We start from the raw sequence: 23,187 nt of genomic DNA, 5'->3' as shown, positions 1-23,187 counted from the left end.
GTAAATGTGTCATTTTTTTACAATCACTTTGGGTCTATTAAGATCTGAAACAATTACTGGTTGATTATTAGATGACAATACCTTGATTAAGAGAGGACTCATGAAGAAAATGACACCTATAATATCCAGCTTTTTTATCCATTTGTAATGGGTAGCTATGATCAAGATGTTCCATCCATAATTTTTATCCTTAAATATTTGCCTTATTAAAGTACAGTTTAATAAGATTTTTTAAAACTGTGTGTCTCTCTGTGTGGGTATGCGCATGTGTCTGTGAGGACCAGAAGTATCAGGAGCCCCAGGGAACTGGATTTATAGGTAAGCTGTCTGACATGAGTGGCGAGAACAAAACTCAGGTTCTCACTAAGGGAAGTGCATGCTCTTAAGTAGCTACCCATCCCTCCAATACTCACAATGTCCCTTTAAAGTCATTTAAAATAATTTAAGATATAAGATAGAATAGTTTAAAAGAAACCAATTTGTTCCTATAATAATGATTATCACAACAATTACAGGTAAAAATATTTTCCAAAATTTTATAGCTGTAAACTATAGTTTGATTATTCACTAGAAAATTATATTTAACTCTTTAAATTAGACCTCATTCATTTACTTATTGGTTTATTCATATGTATATGGGCATGCAATCCATCCATCCATCCATCCATCCATCCATCCATCCATCCATCCATCCATCCATCCATCCGTATGTATATGGGCACATGTGTGCCATACTATATATGTGGAGGTCACAGGATAACTTGGCAGGAGTTGGTTCTCACTTTCCACTAGATGGATTCTGGCAACCAAACTCAAATTGTCAGGGCCAGTAGCAGACACCTTTACTGTCTTCCTTCATATTTAAGAATAAGAATTATTTCTTAATTAAAGATAAAAGATAAATTTAAAAGACAATTGAAGTCCATTTACAAAATTCATATTAGTGATTTGTAAAGGCAGCCATGGCTTGACTTGGTTTAGCTGGTAAAATCCAGCATTGAACCCAGTGTTAAGATGGAAAGTTTCTCTACAGACAAATGTTCTGCATTATTCACTTCAGTGCCTTCAAAGCTCTAGTATATTAATATTATCGACTAATCTGAAAAGCTGTTAATTAAGAAAACAATTTAAACCTCTCAGTTTTTTAAGAAATAGGGTTCTTTCTCTCCCCACCCTTTTTTTCCCCCCAAAATCAAGAAATGCATTTTCTTTGGTATGAGCCCATTAGTAGTGGTTAAATTTTGTTCAATGAGAAATTGGAGTAAAAATTGTAAGAATCATATCATTGGAAGACAGTAACTATGTGATAAAAATACCAGATACAGATATCAAGTAATCAAGTTTCAATGACAATAAATAAAAACATGCTGCTGTCTAGTTTCAAATTTGCAATCTGTTCGGGGGGAGGGGGAAAAAAAGAAAGCTTAACCAGTCCAGGCACTGAACTTTTCTAAGCAATCGCAAGGGATTGTTGTCACAGCTAAAGGAACATTTTAGGTTGTTTATGTTGTAAAGTTCCTTAGAGCGTGTAGATTTCGATAACAATGATAAAAACTAGCAGTAATGAAAAGTAAACATTCTTTGAAAGGAAAGCTATGGGAAAGGCATAGGAAAATATCCTTCTATTTCAATACCTAGAGTGTTAGTGTTTACTTCCTGACAGTTTTAGGTTTAAGTGTTTTTAATCTATAGAAAAAATACAAATAAAAAAAATCTGTTATGGGCTGTGTGAGAAGTGTACAAGCTACAGAAAATCTATTTTCTTTTTCTTTTTGCTAACAAAACTGTATTTAGGCACAAAACTAAGTGTTTATTTCCTGAAAGAAATATTGGTTCTCATTTTTCACAAGACAACAGCTGTCTCTAGAATTCAAAATAAAAGGCATAAAATGTGTACTTATTTTGAGATAGATAACAAATCTCACCAATAGTTAAGACAATTACCATTTGAATATCAGAAAGAAATGAAGGTGTCATATCTGACTAGATATGGAAATTAAAATGTCCAATTTTAAAGTACTTTAGTTACTTTGCCAAAAGTAAATCTTGCTAAAAGGCATCAAAGGGGAAAAACATTTGTTCCCAAAAACAAATGGGGTGGGGCTTAACATATTTGGAGGATAATAATCATTCATATAGAAATTTATATGTGAAAATTTGAAAGTTAAAATATTCTTATAATTTAACATGTAGAAGAGTTTAAAGAGTTAGTTACTTTTCTTAGATATAACCTTTTTTTTTTTTTTCAGTCTATGATAACTTTGCCTCAACAAGAGTGGCACAGCTAAGCTGTGAGAATTTGAGCATCTGCTGTTATTGTCACTAAAGGCCTATCTACTGCCTGAGTCTGAGAGACCACATGCTCGGCTGTCCTCTCATCTTGCCATCCTCACCAATTAACTATTAACATGGAGGGCTGTACACATGCTCTCGGGGGCTCTTTAACAGGCTTCTTGGCGAGTGGAACAACTACTCAGCAGGGATGTGGGAACGGAGTAAGGCTGGGATATAGGGCACTACAGTGGCTCTGCCCCTAGTCACACTGCACCCCACAGTTAAGTATGTAACAAGAATCTTAGTCAATGGAGCCATCTTCACATACATTTTAGGATAATGTCTTTGGTAGATACTAAACTATATTTTAGCAAGAGAGTTATGAGCAATAATACTACTTCATAAGGAAAACTATTTTTAAAACTACACGTATGTCTGAAGACATTCAGAATGTACTTTTTTTTTAGTCCTTTAAAAAAGATATTTAGGACTTATTTTTACACATTTACTTCAGCATCTATTGTGCTGTTATAGAAATAATCTTTAATTCCAAGGAAATAAAAAATTTCAAGTTTAAAGTTGTGAGACTGAACATAAAATACTTCAAATAAGAACTTTAAAATCACCCTAGTTCATTTTGCTTAAAAGTATCATTTACAACAATAAGTTAAGATCAGTTTTGAATCTATTATTTTCCCTATTTTAACTTCTCCCCCTCTTTTGCAATTTCCTTAACTATGTGTTCCTTCCCTACAATGAAATTAAACATGGGAAGCATGCCAAAAGTACAATAAAGGGTAACTAATCATTACTGTACAAGTCTGACAGAATGCTAATAACCAAGATAAGAACACTGATTGGCTGTTTTACCACTCCAAGAGATGAAAATATTTTATATACTCTTAGTCTAGAGCTAATTTAAAGATTCTTAATTATATGACAAAATTTCCAAGGATATCAAACGACATTTCTTTTTCCTGACAGAAACAATTATCACCACCAAAGCTCAAATATCCAACACATACACATACAAATACTCCACCTACACACAGATGAAGAAAACTACCAAAAACTTCAAAATAACCAGAATAGCAACAACAACAAAACAAACCAAAGACACAAGCACTCATATTAATTTTTTTGTTTTATCCTATCTTTTGCATCCTCAAAGTCTGTGACTTTGTCAAGTTCAATATGTTATCTCCATAGATAACTATCATACCTGTTGTATTTGAATGAATGAATGAATGAGTGACTGAATGAGCTAAACTGACCTTAGTCACACAATCACCATTTAAAATCTGTTTTAGACAGCTTGGTATTGGCACAAAAACAGACAGGCAGACCAATGGAATAGAATTGAAAACCCTGATATTAACCCACACACCTACGAACACCTGATTTTTGACAAACAATCCAAATATATACACTGGAACAAAGAGAACATCTTCAACAAATGGTGCTGGCATAACTGGATGTAAACATGTAGAAGACTACAGATAGACCCAAGCCTTTCACCCTGCACAAAACTTAAGTCAAAATGGATCAAAGACCTCAACATAAACCCAGCCACACTGAACCTATTAGAAGACAAAGTGGGAAATACCCTTGAATTAATTGGTACAGGAGACCACTTCCTGAACATAACACCAGTAGCACAGACACTGAGATCAACAATTAATAAATGGGACCTCCTGAAACTGAGAAGCTTCTGTAAGGCAAAGGACATAGTCAGCAAGACAAAACGGCAGCCCACAGACTGGGAAAAGATATTCACCAACCCCACATCTGACAGAGGGATGATCTCCAAAATATACAAAGAACTCAAGAAGCTAGTCTCCAAAACACCAAACAATCCAATTAAAAAAATGGGGTACAGAACTAAATAGACAATTCTCAATAGAGGAATCTAAAATGGCTGAAAGACACATAAGAAAGTGTTCAACATCCTTAGCCATCAGGGAAATGCAAATCAAAACAACTCTGAGATACCATCTTACTCCTGTCAGAATGGCTAAAATCAAAAACACTGATGACAGTTTATGCTGGAGAGGATGTGGAGAAAGAGGAACACTCCTCCACTGCTGGTGGGAGTGCCAACTTGTACAGACACTTTGGAAATCAGTATGGTGACTTTTCAAGAAAATGGGAATCACTCTACAACAAGATCCAGAAATTCCACTCTCAGGCATATACCCAAAAGAAGCACATTCATACAACAAAGACATCTGTTCAATAATGTTCATAGCAGCACTATCTGTAATAGCCAGAAACTGGAAGCAGCCTTAGATGTTCCTCAATCAAAGAATGGATGGAGAAAATGTGGTACATTTACACAATGGAGGACTACTCAGCAGAAAAAAAATGGAATCTTGAAATTTGCAGGAAAATGGATGGAACTCAAAGAAACCATTCTGAGCGAGGTAACCCAATCACAAAAAGACAAACATGATATGTATTCACTCATATGTGGTTTTTAGACATAGAGTAAAGGATTACTAGCCTACAATCCACACTGCCAGAGAAACTAGTAAACAAGGAGGACGCTAAAAGAGACAAACTTTGTCCCCTGGAGAAGGCGAAAAGGGTCAGCGTCCCCCTGAGCAAATTGAGAACATGGGAAGAGGGGGGAGGAAGCTACAAGAGTGAGAAGGGAAGAAAAGGAAGGATGCAGCGGTCATGAGGAAGCAGAAAGGTTCAATCAGGTGTAGATTAGAAGAAAGGACATATGATAGGTAGGATTTTAGTTGGGGGGGGTGGTAGAGGAGGAACGGAGGGAGAAGGGAACTGGGATTGTCATGTAATTCAATCTTGTTTGTAATTCAAATATATAAAAAATTTAAAAAAATTAAAACTAAAAAAAAAAATCTGTTTTAGAAACCCCAGAAATAGTACTGATCATGGTGGAAAACTGATGTGAGTCTTGTGTAGTTCATGCTACTAAGAAACAGACAGCCATGTAGCTAGGTCTGTCTTAAACCTAATCCATGAGAGGATACAACCAAGTGTTTTTCATGAAAAGGGTAAGGGAACTGAAGATCTCCATTCTCTTTCTGCTGTTAGTTGTGGCAGCCAGAGTTTCTAGCATGCCAAGCAGGTGCCTCCCTGTGAGCTGCTCTCTCAGTACTTTTATTGCATTGACAAACTGAACATTTTGATTTTTGACAAATCTCTCTGTTCAGATTATCAATTCTGAAGGTCTCTTAAGTAATACAGAGTGTTGATGATGACTGCTAACATATAGTGAATGCTTAGTATGTGTCAGTATGTGGTATTTCTCATCCTCTGAATTGTGTATTTTTGGCCTGATTTTTATAGATGAAAAAGCTAAGACAGAAAGTTAACTAAGACCAAGTAATTTATTGATCATTTCCACCTGCAAAAGCTCATTATCTTTTTATCATCGAATACTGCTTTGTTTCCATCTTCCTTAATTTGATTCTACACCAGCATCTTTACAGAATAAGCAGCATAGTACGGTGGCTAAGTGAGCAGTAACTAGAGAGGCACTGCTCAGTTCTAACATCTGATGTGTACCTTGAGAAAAGACAACAGGATTAGGGGCTTGAAGAAGTCAGGAGGATCCACTTGTATCCTCCTCCCCAGTGCTAGAGTTACAAGTGGGCATCATTGTACCTGGCTTTTTACTTGGGTTCTGAGGACTGGACTCAGGTCTTCATGTTTACTGACTAAGCCTCCTCTCCAGCACTTCTGATTAAACTGCTAAGCAAACTGCTACCAGTTCTTATTCTTTGTGATTTCCCTTCCAGTCTTTGTGAGGTATCAAGAGTTTTATTCTCTATTTATACCTGATTGAGCAAATTGCTATGTTACATTGCTAAATGTATTGATACAAAAACAAATATATAGTTTTTAAGGCAGTTTGTTTTTTATAACTCAGTTGATAAGCAGGGCTAGAAACCTGCCACTGTATGAAAGCTCTGTAGAACTGTGTGGGAAACGAGAACTATTAGAAGGTGGTGGGTGGTTTTACTGTGAACATTTTCCATCCTGAGGAGCTTAACGTTAAACACACCACCCATCTGACCTTAAATCTTGTTATTTCTATTTTAATATGTTAAAAAAGCATAAGTTTAAACAACGATGTTGTACAAAGGCTTAAAAGTCTCTAAACTCTGGGTGCATGTCCTTGTCATTCAGTCATCTGACTTGTGGTATAGATGGGCTGACATGAAAACATCTAGAGTATTACTGTTGTTCCTTGAAACACAAGCTAAAGGGTATCTGTCAGAGACATCACAATGGATGGGACCTTTTAAAGTAATAGCCTTTTGTTTTTCCTTAAAAAATTTTCAGTCTTTTAAAAATAAATAAAATCATTATTTCACAATTGTTTTTCTTTACTTACAGTTTTGCAAAAGGAAACATACATCCATATATTTGTTCTTTGTCAAGAAGGGAACTTTTTCCCTAATCTTTCATATACTCTAATTTGTTGAGGACTTTGCAATGATAATTTTGTTTTTAAAAATACTAAATAAAAATAATAAATAATAGCAGTGTTAGCCAAGAGCTAAGTTGTAGAGTTTTGTGATGGCTAAGAAACTATACGATGTAACTATAAAGATGGAAGGGGCTAGAATCTGAGGAAAAAAAATGGGCCTTGCCATTTATCAACTGGACCACCTTGGGAGCAGAGTTTAGAAGAAAGAATCTTAAGGGGTTGTGGTAAAGATCCATGGACAGAAAGGCTGTGAGATGCCAGTGCCTCATCTGTACATGCAACCACAACACACCTGCAGGGCAAGCATAAAGAGCTGGACTTTCACCTGTAGTTTCAGATCTATCATCAAAATCAAGCTCACCATGTGTAACCAAGCTACTACTGAAGTATTTAGTTTACAATAACATCATGAACAATGAAAACATCACAAGCGTGCACAGTATTGTCTAATGCTATTAGAGAAAGGGGTTTCCCTACAATATTTATACAGATTCAAGATCATCATAGTAATAATATAAAGATACATACATAATATTTTGTTATTAACATAATAAAAACATAATATGTTTAATAATTATCCATTAAAAGCCTGTAAAGGAAACCCAAGTTAACCTATCATGTTTATTAAAAATAAATTCTACTGTCCAGTGAGTAGAAATTCTCTTGTTATTTATGCCTCAATTTTCAGTCATCGCATCGAGATACATTGCAATACTATATATAATTAATGTAATTCAACAATATTTTAGTGCATTTATCATTTGCTGGAATGGTCTAGGTACCTCAGGATAAAAACATATACGTAGTTTCAATAATTAGGTATTAGAAATAATTTTCCAAGTAAGAATCAATATTCATTCAACTCACATTTGCTAATCATCTATCTAGAAAAAAAATATGAGCAAAAGTTTTTGCTCATATTAATATTACATTATTATAAACCCACATGAAGTCTCACCCTGCCTTCATACAAAACTATAATGTATAAGATATTTAAGATCACATGAAATTAAGTTTGAGATGATAAAATCCTTTGGCAAAAAAAAAAAAATGCTGCTCACAATGGCTCACATCTATAATTCCTGTACAGCAGAGGACTGTCTCAAGGTCCAGAGTAAAAAGAGGAACAGTGAAGTTTCATCACTCATTTACTTAATGAATAATTAGAATGGTAGAAGCTAGAGGCTGTTTAAAAACACAAATTAAAATTATGCAAAAAACTAAAAAAGGAATATATTAACTCATAAGTACAAGAAAAATATGTACCAAATATTTAGAAGAAAATATGAAAAGCTCTTAAAAGAGGGCAAGACCAATAAGACTGAAGGCTAAGGGAGATGACAAATTAAAATTGATGAAACTCATCAAGATTTAAACCCTGTATTTTCACAAGACTATTAAGAACAGGGATGTCACAGACTGAAAGAAAACTATTGCAAAGCACATTATTAAATAAGTATAAAGAACTTTACAAACTGATAATAAGATTAACCCACAAAAATGAACAAAACCAAGAAGGTATTCAAATAGCCAAATGAGCACATAAAACGATGGCCAGTATCATTATCGATAAAGGAAATGAAAATTGAAGACACATTGTCTTCCATTTCTCCATTGGATAAGGAAGACAACATGGTCTTACCTGGATCAGATGTGTTGGCATCGTGATGATACAGGCTGACAGCGAGGTTCTTAGAAGACCACGGAGAACATAGAAGAACTTGGTAAGCCTGTGACTGTTGTCAGAGTTTTCTGTGCAGCAAATGTCATCTCCCCAAAATGGTGAACCAAAGTTCTGAATTCCTATTCTTAAAATGTTTTTCTGTTTTTTCTAAAAGACAGTGAGAGGAGGTAAATACATAGGTACTGTTAATCAATACAGCACTTCTTTATCAACTTGTTCTTATCTAAACTCACAGTATCAGGAAGACAATAGATGTGCTACAAACTGATGCAATCTTACTAAGAAGACAGTATATAGAACATACTTTAGATTACAAGAGTATAAAAGAAAGTAGTAGGACAAAGTCAGTCTGTTATACCAACAGTCCCAGCCACTCAGGACACTGGGGCAGTCCAATTGACTTAGTATAGGTGTTCAACACCAGCTCAGCAACACAGCAAATCACTGTCTATCAACAAATGGAGAGTATTTATATCATTTTTTTTTGAAAAACTGAAGGTCATGACAATAATCAAATTTGAATTTTGTCTAAATTTGAGGTGATAGGCTAAGAATTCTGTTTTAGATGGCTAAAACAATATATGTGCTGTGGTGCTTGCCTGTATTTCTAGCGTTTGGGAGGTAGAGGTACAGGATCTCCCTAAGATCAAGGCCAGAGCAGTATATAAAAGAAGGGGCACGTCAGCCAGGTATATAGAATGAGACTTTGTCTCTGAAAGCAAACAAAACAAACAAACAATAATAATAGCAAAACCCCAAAATAATATTAGATGTTAGAGGTGATGGTAGAGAAAAAGGTTAATTCAAAACCTTACAAATACACTCCTAGCATTATAAATTCTACATCTCTTCCAATAAATCATGAAGTCCACATTTCTCTTTCTATCATCTGCTGTGTGAGATTTTTGTTTGGAAGGTGTTTACAACTTTAAAATTTATTGGCTTTATACTTTATATTTGCCTCTTTTCCATAAAGTTGTTTTTACTGACCTAATTTAAGTTCAGGTTAACACTTAGCAGATGACTTTTAAAGACTATTGATATTATGATTAAAATAATAGTGCCAATATATTTTTGTTTTGGAAGAAAACATTTTAAAATGGCAAAGATACTTGTCAATAAGTATTTGACAACATATGTTTACAATTTCTTCTGTTTGGGTTATTCTAACTGAACAAATGTTTTGTAAATGCTTTCCTTAGCAATTTAGCAATATTTTGGGGCACAAGAAAGAGATGTGCACAAAACATGGAATATTGAAGTATTTAGAAGATCACTATTACATCTGTGATGGAGTAAATATGGCCTTATTTCTTAAAGCCATTATTTCAGATATGTGCCAGTTTAAATGAGCTTTCTGAGGAAACAGGGCCTAAAATGTATCACTCACTATTGTTATAAGAGAGCACTAAAAATTATTAAACAATAATGATTATTACTCAATCTAGCAAATCTATTTTCCCAATAGAGAAGACAAAAATTAAATCCTTGTATTCCCTGTATAAACATAATTTATTGACAAAGGGTGAGAGCACAAAAGAATCTAAACATTTGAGGAGTTTGGACTATGAAGTAGGTGTAGGATAAAGAATCCTACACCAACTTCCTGGTACCTGGGGGCTCTCATTCTAGAGATTTTTGGATTCCAAAAACCTATGTATGTTCAAGTCCTTAATATACAAAAATGAAGTAATTGCATATAACATATATATCTACCCATCTACTTTAAGTCATCCCTGCGTTAATGAATTATAATACACAATATAATATAAATGAAATTATAAAAAATAATAGTTATATTGAGTTGTATAGAGACCAAGGATGAGAAAAATGTATATATTTAGTATAAATGAAAGTTTTCAGCTTTTAATATGTTAAGATCTTGGTCCATTAAAAAGTGCTTAATTGTATTTGTGTATCACCCAGAAAAATAAAGTGAAAATATGCATGGGGAACAAATATGGGGGCAGTATAGAGTGGATTCAGTGGTTTAGAGTATGTGCTGCTCTTGCAGAGGACCCAGCTTCTCTTCCCAGAACCTCCATGTGTAGCTCCCCACCAGCTGCAACTCCAGCTACAGGAGATCTGATGCCCTCTTCTGGCTTCTGAGGGCAACAGTCTCTCACACACATACACACCCGTGCATACACACACAGTAAAATAAAATAAACCTTACTACAATTATTTTTAAAAAGGACAAGTATGTTCCTGGAAAGTTTATGTACAGTATCTGTAAAAAAAAAAAAAGTGAGATGACACTTCATTTCCCTATTACTTAGAACTTAAATTTAAGAAAATGGGTAAAAATGAAAGGCCTAAACTTGTTATCTAATGATAATAGGTCTAAGTTAGTTACTCAATAGACAGAACAATGGGGAAATAGAAATAGGGAATAAAAGCTGGAGACATGGCTTAGTGGCTAGTACTGACAGTACTGGCCTAGTATGTGCAATGCCCTGGGTTCAAGTTCTAGCATTGCCCTGCCAAGACAATAAAATAGAACATTTCCAAAATAAACAGCCAACTGAAAGACAGGTAAAACAGATATGAACATGAAATGTGAAGAGGAAGGAGAGCATCATTTAGAACCTAGAGATCACTGGTCTTTTGACACATGGTCACTTCTGCCTATAATTGTAACAGAAAGGATTTGCTAAATGTTTAAAATGCTTTTAAACATGGAATAAGAAATTATAAATGCTTAGTGACTCTGACATGTACTAGCATATAGACATAGAAGGAACGAAAACACTGTGTCAAATAATGAATGAATGATAAGATCTTTAAGTGCTTGGTACACAGCACATTAGAATAAAAATGAACATAACACTTCAACATAAAGAATACATTTTCATAAATATAATGTTAATTGCTGGACCAAAAGTTGAATCACTTGTGTTAGATAAAAAAACGATTTATCTCAGATGTTAGTTTTTAAAGTAGAAAACGTAGCTGATAGCTACACAGTAAATACATTTATTTCCATAACATCTAATGTTTAATCTAGCATTCCAAGTTAAAAAATCAATGTTCAAATGATATTATGAAGCAATTTTAAATGTTTCCACCCAAATATATTTATAGATGAGCTATACAATTTCCTTACTACCAAGGTTAATTACAGATTATAAAAAATAGATAATTGTTCTTTATAGAATATATTTTAACTGTTTTAGTCAACTAGTTCAATTTATTTGAAAGTGCACTGAAGATAAAATTTCCCTTTAAAAATTAGGATTCAGTTCACTATCAGAACATTATTTTGACCAAGAACACTACTGCTTAAATGGAGTACCTCATGGACTACTTGCCTTTCCTGACTGAACTTGTCTGCAGTTTCTAAAACAGATGTAAATACCAGGGAATGTAGCAAGCAACACACTTCATCAGTTAGTTACTTAGTAACTATACTTTAGTTCTAATAAATAGGAAGTTTACTTTTATAATGACTTATTGGTATGTTTAAGTTTAATTTGAAAATTTTAAGCATTTTTGGTATTCACTATAGAAATGTTTACCTCACTCAACTCTGTCTGGCTTTATGGAAGTCAGCTGTTATGTGTAACAGTGACTCTCACCATCAGGGAACTAAATGCTCTCCATTTTATTTTCTATCAGTTTTCAAGAATAAATCAATTGTTTCTTGAAAGTGGTGTGCTTTTCTACATCAAAATAAACAAGTAAACAATATTCATTTGTTTCAACACAAGTATTCTTAGGAGGTTTGTTTTTAAGGAGCTTATGTATATATTCCTTGGCAAAGAGTAAAGTGATTTCTGTTACTTTTTTGCGTCTTATAAATTTCTTGCTTTCAGAAGAGGTGTCATCATTCTGCAAGAGCAGCAGCTCTGCACACTGCACCACAGGAACTGTTATGACATGCCTGTTTCCATAGCTACCACTGCAAGTGGAGAAAGGTGTCTGTCAGGGACCAATTTGCCTCTCCAGACGCACACTGGCACCAAAAGAAGACATGGCCCCCATAAATCTCAGCTAAGAACAAAAATTGCAGTAATAAGGAATGAAGAAAAACTGCATTAAATACCAGTGGTCACTACAAAGACTATGGGAAACATTAAAAGCTATCTATAAATAAATACTTTCCAGATACACATAAATATTTTAAGCCTGCTATTGAACTGGCAATCAAAATCAATTAAAAATTATTTATTTTGCTATGGAGAAATTGTTACAAATAGCAAGTAAATTGATTAAAAATTAAAAACCAATGAATTAACAGCAAATGTAGATAAAAATTCCAAAAATTAGTTTCTAGCTCGTCTCCATTAAAATAACTGCTGTGGAGATACATTTGTTAAAATAATATGTACATCTTTAAGTAATAAAATAATATATATCTTTTAATGTCAAATACAGTTCAAATCACTGAGATAAATCTTTGGAAGGCATGATATTTAACAATATAATTTCTTCGCTTGTTTAAATTACACTCAGAAGAACATCTTCAGTACTGGGAATTTGGAGAAAGTATAAAATTAGAGGTACAGAGAACAGTTATGCTATAAAATATAGCAAAAATATATCTTTTATTAAATGAAGCAATTCAAAGTGTAATGTAACAAGGCATAAAGTCTTGTGATAATGCTTACACATAAGGTAATGTGGAATTAAGGTTTGAATAACAGCAATATGAACATTTTAATAGAAAAATATGAACCCTGTAGTGTTAGAAGTAATTAAAAAGCATAACTACTTATTAATCTTAGAAGCTACTAATAGGTATTTAAAGACAATCAGCATTGAGAAAGCACGTGATTGTTTTGTGTGCATCCTGAGAACCAAGTTAAAACTCTGATTTACATGAATACTTCCTACCCATTTATACTGTCTGTGAAAACAGGGTGTACATTATTGATTTTTCTCAGCCTCTCCGAGCATGTCCAAGAGATTTGAAAACAACATTCTATAGGTACATGACTAAAGAAGGCTTTGGAGTCCTCATACCTGGGGATTAGATCCATCAAATCCTTCAGTATAAATGATGTTCTGGATGAACTGAAGCAGTTTCATATAGTCTCCTGACAAAGAACTGTTGGTAAGAAGTAGTTCAAATACATAAACAGTCTTACTACACAGGAAGTAAAATATCTTTTCTATAACAGTAAGTAAACAATTAAAAATATGAATTTATCAGAGTGTTTAAATATAAAAGAAAATGCATCACATCAATGTCAGGCAATCTAAAATATGAAGACAATATGAAAGGGAGTTAGTTACATTATCTTATATTAAATTCCTTAGTTTTTGACATTATGGGAGGATAAAAATCTGTGGAGACTGAGATGACTTAATTATGTCAGGCTTAGTTACCTCCAAGAAAATTAATGATTTAATGAAGCAACCTAAAAGATGAAGCCACCATAGCTTTTCAGGAGTAATCATACATAATTAACACATAGTTAATGAACTGCTAAGCAACACACTCCCAAATCAATGTCCTGATCACCTGAGCTCATCTTCCATCAAAGTTTTAATTTTCTTAGAACAAACTGCTAAAATAACTTAATAATTTGAATTTTTAGGACACATGAAGACAAACAGCATAATCTACTAAATTTATTGTTTACCCACTTCCTTTGTTAAAAGAAGATGCAAAAATAAATGCATGGATTTAAGAGGACATATAGATTATTTCACATACTATTCAAGCATTGTTTATTACTCTAAAAACAGTAAAATAAATTTTTAAGGTGCACTTGGGACTTAAAAAGAATACCTGAGATATATCCCTTATAAATGTTGCGAGATGTTTCAGGGAAAACTCAGAAAGCATGAAGAAAACCTGAGTGAAGTTAAGAAGTGCAGCATCCATTTGCTTAGTGTGTAACATCAGTAGAAGTTGATTCAGCAAAAATACATGTACATTTCTGTACACTTATGTGCTCCTTAACAGCTGCCACTGATTCCAAAGTCCCTATCTTGCAGAAACAGAGTGAACAGGAGAAAAGAAAATTTTTCCGTACAAAGCAAACGTGACTCCAGGAGACAAAGGTTTGCAAAGCATGGATATGTTTCATAAAGTTACTGCACCCTTTCAGGTACAACATAGGAAATGTTGACATTTTCTACTGTTACGTGAAGAACATGTCTATAAACAACACTGTGTAGGGGCAAGTCTGTAAGAGTGCTCTGCCTCAGCACACATTTGTTTTGGTTAGGCCAACTTTCAGGATACAGTATTAGTATGTGAATGCAATGGATGCAATTTTCATCTGGGTAAATTAACTTTATTCAGGAGGGCTAGATATGCTCCAAGACCCCAGATTATGAAATACATTGCAGCTACCAATCTGATGAATCTCACTATGGGTTGAAGGACAGCATATGTATACCCAGTCCCTCCTAACGTATTAACAGAGCCTCTAAATGTCCCCCAGTTTCATCCATGATGTAGAAAACAGGATTCTCTTTCAAGATTAAGTAGTATTCTGCTACATGTTAGTATATATAACATATTTTCTCCATTTAACTATCGATAACACAGGTTGATTCTGTATCTTGGCTGTAATGGACACAGAATACAGTTATCCTTTCAATACACTGAATTTATTTCCTTAGTTGTAAGTGCATGAGTAGCTCTAGTAGATACAATACTTGTACTTTGAATTTTGTGATGAACTGTCATGCTGTTTTCTAATTTATACATCTACCAACAGTGTACAAAGATTTCTCTTTCTTTACATTTTTACCAGTACTTACCCTTTATCTTGTTGATAATAGCCATTATAATACATCTCACTGGGATTTTAATATAAATAATGATACATAAATGATTAAAATATACATAATACATTAATGATTAGTGATATTTGAGGTTTCCCCTCATAGATTGTTGTCTACTTGTATGCCTTTTTTAGAATAATGTCTACTGAGGTCCTTTGCCTGTTTTTAAAATCAACTTCTTTGCCATTGAATTGCGTGTTAGGCTCTCTCTTATATGCTCTCTCTCTCTCTCTCTCTCTCTCTCTCTCTCTCTCTCTCTCTCTCATTTCCCCTCACTCCTTAGATAGTATCTTGATCTTGTTAATGTTTCATTTTGGAGAATGAAAGTGAAGGCATAAAACCAATTCATATGAATCACTTTACTTATTTATCATCAATATAAAATAATTGACTAGCTAAAGATGCTTAGAACGTTTTAAGCAATAAAATAAATTTTTTGAATTAATTGAAGTTCTTAGTAAAAATTTTGCCAAAATAAAATTAAGAAATACATTTATGCATAATAAGTACTAATATTAATTTCTGAATCAATCATTTAAAATGGGATTTGTTCCTTACTAAAATACTAAGTACTATTAGTTACCTCACATTGTTGTTAAATATTTATTAAAAACATATATAGATATTGATAAAAAGAAATATCTTATATTTCCACTGGAAATTTTGAATTTATTATTGATTCTCCAATGTTGAGAGATTTTATTCTGTGTGAATGTGTGTGTGTGCGCGCGTGTGTATACATGTGCACATGTGTCTAGTGATAGGAGTTTACAAGAAAGAATTTTGTCTACAAATAAGACCCTGGCTTTGCTATTATTGTTTCCAAACATTTTAAAATCTATATGTATATGTGTATATGTTTGAGAGAGTTCAGATACATATATGTCACAGTGAGCGTGTGGAGCTCAGAAGACAACCTTACCCACTGAGCATGTCCCTAGCCTCTTTTTTCCCAACATTTAACAAAGTTTTGACTATTTTAAATACTTAAAGAGTACCTACTTTAAAAAATTATCTAATTTTATTTTGTGTGCACTGGTGTTTTTACCTGCATGTATGTGTGAGGGTGTCAGATCCCCTGGAACTGGGGTTACAGACAGTTGTAACCTGTTATGTGGGTGCTGGTAATTGAAACTGGGTCTTCTGGAAGAACTGCCAGTGGTCTTAACCACTGAGCCATCTCTCCAAGCCCATGGCAGCCCATTTTGAACCGCACATACTTTTCTGCTTTACTCTTAGAACTTTTAACAATTTTTATATAATAAAATGAGCTAACCAGTTCTATGTGCTTAATGCTATTGCAATATATAAAAATATAAAGCACGGGCTGGAGAGATGGCTCAGCGGTTAAGAACACCGACTGTTCTTCCAGAGGTCCTGAGTTCAATTCCCGGCAACCACATGGTGGCTCACAACCACCTTGAATGAGATCTGGTGCCCTCTGCTGGCATGCAGGCAGAAGACTGTATACATAAATAAATAAAATCTTAAAAAAATATAAAGCACACAAATAGTTACTTGAACAAATTTCTAAGATTTGTTTTTATTTTTTAAGTGTTTGCCTGTATGTGCATGCCTATGCCTGAGGAGATCAGAAAGCAGCACTGGATTCTCTGGAATTGAAGCTATTGATGATTATGAAGTTATAGATGAAGCTACAGATATTATGAAGTTATAGACGAAGTTACAAATGTTATGAAGTTATAGATGACTCTAGTCTATAGAGGAACAGGTGATCTTAACGACCCAACTATCTCTCTAGCTCTGGGACTAATTTTGAAACTTAAAATACCAAGTACTTAAAATTATTTTTAGTTTCATAAAGGAAAGAAAAGCTTGGGCAATAGAAAAAAAGATAAATTTTTATCTAAAAAAAAAAAACAACATTTTTGGCTGGGTGTTGGTGGCTCACGTCTTTAATCCCAGCACTCGGGAGGCAGAGGCAGGTGGATCTCTGTGAATTTGAGGCCAACCTGGTCTACAGAGTGAATTCGAGGACAACCTCCAAAGCAATACAGAGAAACCCTGTCTCTAAAAAACAACCCCCCCAAAAAAACCAAAACCAAACAAACAAAAAACCCAAAACCAAAAAATACATTTTTGTTTGTTAAAAGAAAAATTACAAATATAAAATTGAATATGGACTCAAAATAAGAAGTTGACAAGTGAAAATTTTACAGGCACAAAGCAGACTATTGACATATATACTGCCTGAGAAGCCTACACGATTTTTAGTAATATCAGTTAATAAAGCACTTGGTACACAGTAAATATTGAAGAGACTTTGGTGTCACAGCATTTGGTGAATACCTTGTGATAGGACTACAGTCATTATCCTCATTTTGTGGTCAGAAAAATTAAGGCTCATTGAAGGATAGATGACTTGTCCAAGGTTATATATCATTAAGTGAGAGAAAAGGCATGTAAAATGAATATATTTGCTGGGCATGGTGGTGCATAACTTTAAGCCCAGCACTTGAGAGGCTGAGGCAGGCAGACCTCTGCTGAGTTAAGGCCAGCCTCGTCTACATAGTTAGTTTCAAGTTATATATTGAGAGCATGTATCAGCACAAATAAATTAGAACAAATAAGACAGCCTTGAAAACATTCTAAAGTTTCAATAATTTGCTCTATGGTAAAACTTCTGCATGAGGAACATGGAGCGTTAAGGGGTTCACACTCACTGCTATGGTTCTCAGGAACTTTGAGTATGTTTCATTCAATACATTAAATGAAGCACTCCAGGATGCAGTTGCAGGGGGAGATATTTTAGCTGTACACATGAAATCTTCACCAATGGGCCTTGTTGTACTTAACTAGGGAGTGTGATACAATAAGGGAGATTTTCATACTAATTGGTAACTGAGCACCACCACATGCACAGCAGGAAGATGCTGAGGCCTGGGAACCAGCTTTGGCTTGGCCTGTGCCAACATCTCAGCTCAATGTGGGACACAGGCAACTTCTTTAAATTTTCTCTTGTCTTTCTTATCCACCATGATTTTAAAAATATATGGCTCAAAATCTTTTTAATTTGCTAGGATTTTAAAAATAAGAAACTCTGGTCACTTAAATATTTGTTTAACAACCTGATAGAAATATTTGAGAAAAATACAGAGCCTTATAGAAAATTAAGGTTGTCATTCTCAAAATATATCATCCATAATTATAATTAATTAAAAAAAGATGAAGCACCTTTTGACAGTATTTTGAAAGCCAAAGGAAAAATAAAATTTATCTTACCAAAAGTCTATTTGCATGTATATTTCAAGGATTCAACTATGACAAGTAGTAAGAAACACTTTATAAGGCAATAGGCACAATACATGTCTCAACTAATTGTATAAAATACGTTGCTGAGCTATAAAGGTCTATTAGCATATAATTTACATGTGATTCCAGAGATTGTGAAGTCTTTTCACAAGTAATTTTCAAGTTAAAAATTTCATTAGGATTACCCTGAAGGCTGTCATTTACCGACTTTTCTTGTCATGCTTTTCACCTAACATTGAATTGAGTCTGACTATGGAAGCTTGCCAGGAGAGAAAGACACAGAATCTAAGAATATATCCATAAGTGTGAAGATCAATGACCAGCAAGACCTCTGGACCACACTTGAAAAAATACTTCATACCATGGCCAAGCAAACCTCTGTTTGACATGGAGAGTGTTAAGGGAAGATATGATCTTTATGAAAAATAATTCAGACTGACACTACACTGCCTTCTGTCAGTAACTTACTTAGATAAATTATTAGATTATGTCTCCTACAGGCCCTAACAGTTGTGTGAGGTATCCAACCCTAGGTCATCACACACTTTCCATTATTTTGCTCTTCAGTTTCTTGATCTTCTCCATTTATTCACCTACCTACACTGTTTCCTTTCATCATCATGCATCAGTTAGTGTCATTGTCAAATAATCACTCCTCTACAATTTCAACCTCATGTACTCTCCTCTCCAGCTACTTTCAATCTTCCTAGACCCTCATTTACTGTGGACAGCTTTACCTTATTGTGATACCCTTGGTGGCATCTTAATTAATTAACTACCATGTTCCATAGTCATTCCATATCTTCACGTTTTCTTTTTCCTCTTTTCACAACAAAGTTCTTAGCAAAACTATTCTGGTTAATCCAATTTTTTATGGACTCAATGCATCTGAAAACAGCAGAGAAAGGTCCACTCACTGGACAGCTCTGAGTTGAAGTTTATAACTATAAATTCCAAGACGCTACTGAAGTAGCTTGGCAATCTGACTATATACTCTCACTCTCCTAGAGGACAATTAATCTCTTTTCCATTTTTATTCAAATGTCCATTATCTTTTCTTTTATCATACTCACAACCTGAAAACAGAAACAATCAAAAGATATACCTAGTATTATTGGTAGTCAGAAGATACTCTCACTACTATCTATATCTATCCACCTGCTATAGTTTGTATATTTCTGTCTCCCTAGATTCCTATTTTGACTTTGACATACAATAATGTTAAGAGGTGGGATCTTTAGGAGGTGACTGGGTCGTGAGGATTAAGGCCTCATGAATGGGATCAGTATTCTTATAAAAGATATCTAAGGGAGGCTATGTCCCCTTCTGCTGTGTGACTTGATGGACAGTTCTGGCATCTGTCTATGGAGAAAATCTTCACTAAAATGCAATCCTGCTAGAGCCTGTGTTTGGACTTCCAGATCCTCACCATGATGAGTAGACTTCTTGGTTCAAGCTACCTGGTTTGTGATATTTTGATTGTAAAAAGCCCAAAGGGAATAGGTCCCACCCATCACCACCTGCACCACCTTCACAGTCCTTAGGCACATTGCCACATCAAATATTTACCTCTCCCAAGCTGTGCAAACATCCGATCCTCTCAGGCTCCATTCTAGCAGCACTCTGCTCTCCCACATTAATTTCCCCTTTCTAATTGTTTCATATAAGTAAACATATATTGTCTTTCTTCAGTAAGAACACCTCTTGTCCCATCTCTTCTGTCAGATATCACTCTATTTGCCTTTGTACCCCCAAGGACCTTGAATTTGTAATATTTGATATTCGTAGTCGGTTCTCTCCTTACATTTGCACCTAAATCCAATGAAGCTTCACCACCATCATCCAATCAAGACTTTTTATCATGAGATAATGATCTCAGTGGGCTCTTTTTCTTTTTGCAGCAATTTTAACATGTAATATATATGAACATCTTTGATAATATGTAATTGTCTATGATAAATTCACAGAAATGGAATAATAGTAAACAGACAATAGTCTTAACTTTTGATTCCTTTTCCTAAGATTGTTTCAATAACTTTTACTCTCACAATTAATATGAGTGACTGATTTTCCATATGATAGCTAACACAGGGTGTTATTTTAAATACCTGACAGTTGAAAAGTGCAATCTCTGATGTAAGCTAGCATATTCCTGAACCAGTGAGACTTGCTGACTGTGACTGTATTGTCTGTGGGGAACAGAATTATGATCCTAATATAGTTCTACTTGTCTATTTTTTCTTTTATTATCTATACATTTCTGCATATATGAAAACCACAGCTTAGATTTTTTTCCAGGATATTTTGAAGATGTGGATGCTGTCTTCTTTGCTCCCCAGGGCTATCATCTTCCCTCTTTCTTTCTCATGTATCAATGGTAGTTGTTTTTTTTTAACTCTTTTTCTTTAGCTCACAGTTCACAGACTATCACTTTGTTCACTTGTTTTGATTTTATAAGTTTTTTTGCTGTTTGGCTTTACTTACTCCACCTGAAAAACCTTCAACTCTGCTTGCAAATACCCAGGAATCTCAGTCCAGGCATAAGAGAGACCCAGCACCTGGTAGCCCTCACTATACAGTAAAACCCGCTAGTTCACTGGTTTTGGAGTCTCTGGCCTACACACCTGTGAGAAAAGAAACCTCTGATTTTTATCCATCATCCAACCTCACATACTTTGTTATAGTAGCACAGATATATCAGTTTCAGAGAGATTTCAGTTTACCAGGGCAGGAAGCTATGGTGGATTTCATGGTGACAGGTATTTGTGTCAGAGAGCAGACCATGGGATTGGAACCAGGGCTCTAACCTCTGAGGCCTGCTCCTAGTAACTTATCCACCAGCCAGACCCTCCAAAGCCTTCAAAATAGTTCCATACATTCTGGACTGAGTGAAAGCCATTTCAGATTCAAACCATAACAAAGACCCCATATCTAAATAATTTGATATTGGGGTGAGGGCCTAAACATGCAAGTTTGGGTAGGATGCTAAGATTCAGCAGTGTGGTGATTTGAATGAGAACTGACCCCATATTGCAGTTTTTTGAACACTTGATTCCCAGTTGTTGGGACTGTTTGGAGAGTTCAGGGGCACAGTCTTGATGGAAGAGTTGTGTCACTAGGGGTGGGCCTGCAGATTAAAAGCCCTGGTCACTTTCAGTCCCCCCCCCTTCTGCTTTGTGCTGAAGATATGAGCTCTCAGCTTCTTGTACCAACCATGAGGCCTGCCCATTGCTGCCATGCTTGATGCCACGATGGACTCTTATCCCTCTGGAACCATAAGCCAAAGTAAATGCCTTCATCCATAAATTGTCTTGGTCATGATATTTTGCCACAGGCACAGAAAGGCAATGAGTACAAGTGGGAGTAGCAGGTTAGATAGCATGTTAGGTCTGTTGATCAATAGGAAAATTGTCTGCTGTCCTAACTGTGGAATGGCAGTATATTTCAGTAAGGAAACAACTCTTCTTGCTGTGCTTGGACATACCTGTTGTCAAACATTAACTCAAAACAATGTCCATTTAAAAAGTAAATCAAAATTACAGACTTAGTCTCAGCATGAGCTTTTTTTGTTTTAATTTCATTTTGCACTTCAACTACAGTTCTCTCTCCTACAACCCCAAATTGCCTCCTTCCACCACCCCCCAGCCCACCCCTAGTCCACTCCTCCTAACAGGTAAGGGCTCCCATGAGGAGTCAACATAGTCTGGCACATTAGGTTGGGGCAGGGTCAGGCCCCTCCCCCATGCATTAAGACTGAGCATGGCATCCCACCAAAGGGAGTGGGCTCCAACAAGCTGGCGCATGTACCAGGTTCAGCATGAGCTTTTGTAATCTTTATCTTATCATGTTGTGACATTCAGGACAGTGACTTGTCAAATCTACCCTTTTGATTTGAAGGTGGTGTTACACGTCTTAGGCTACCCTTGGTCCTTCCCTTTCACCTGTCCAGTGATGGGATTGTAGGCACCAGCTCTCTAAAGTGATCTCAACAATATTGTGATATATGTCAAGTTTTTAATGTATAGTCTCTAATTTGAAAATTTACAGTATATGTATGAACATTTTCTATAGATAAACTTAACAGTAATTTAAAATTAATTACTGCAAATTTCAAATGACCTTCAGTTTTAGTTGCTATAAAAATATTCACATGTTATCAATAGAGCCTTTTGAATTTATGAAATTATATATTGTATCTCACATATGCTAGTGAGACACAACTATATTCTCTAGGTTTAATTATGGAAAAAGTATAGACAAGTATAAGGCTTGGCTTTATTGTTTTATAAATGAACCAGTAAGGTTCATGTCAGTGAAATGAGCATACACTTTTCATAAATTAAAATGAATCTCACATGGTAAAGTACCCATATTCAAAATTAATTTAATTACATGTTTAAAGTTTAATTACATTTAATTAAGCATTTAAGTTTAATATGAAATAAATGAATTATCAGTTAACTACTATGAAATGAAATACCGTCTTGATAATTAAAATCTATAAATTTTCCTCTTCTTTGTAAAACTGCTAGCTTTCAAAAAACATTCCAGCAATTATACATTTTAAAGACCATTTGACTACATCCTCACAGTTCATCAAAGTGTAGTTTTTTCATCCCTCAGCTTGATGAGTTGCACATTCCTGGCAACATGGAGATTTTACAAACATGATTTTGACTGTTACCTTAGTGCAGTGGTTGCTGTGACCCTTTAATACAGTCATCATGTTGTGGTGACCCCCAACCAT

General features: G+C 34.8%; 1 protein-coding gene across 4 annotated transcripts in view; it reads right to left on the bottom strand.

The window, feature by feature from the left end:
- Positions 1-23,187, bottom strand: part of Elp4 (elongator acetyltransferase complex subunit 4) — a 205,347-nt gene that overhangs the window by 128,142 nt on the left and 54,018 nt on the right. For all 4 annotated transcript variants that reach the window (XM_027422316.2, XM_027422314.2, XM_027422315.2 and 1 more), the window contains exons 6-7: positions 13,389-13,473; positions 8,382-8,570 (exon numbers count right to left, since the gene is read on the bottom strand). In XM_027422316.2, coding sequence (XP_027278117.1) covers positions 8,382-8,570; positions 13,389-13,473 — 274 coding nt within the window. The remainder of the gene's footprint in view (positions 1-8,381; positions 8,571-13,388; positions 13,474-23,187) is intronic.

This window comes from Cricetulus griseus, chromosome 6, assembly GCF_003668045.3.
Source record: "Cricetulus griseus strain 17A/GY chromosome 6, alternate assembly CriGri-PICRH-1.0, whole genome shotgun sequence".
Classification (NCBI taxonomy): domain Eukaryota; kingdom Metazoa; phylum Chordata; class Mammalia; order Rodentia; family Cricetidae; genus Cricetulus; species Cricetulus griseus.
The sequence above is the reverse complement of the archived record's forward strand: the minus strand, read 5'-3'. Positions and strand labels throughout refer to the sequence as shown.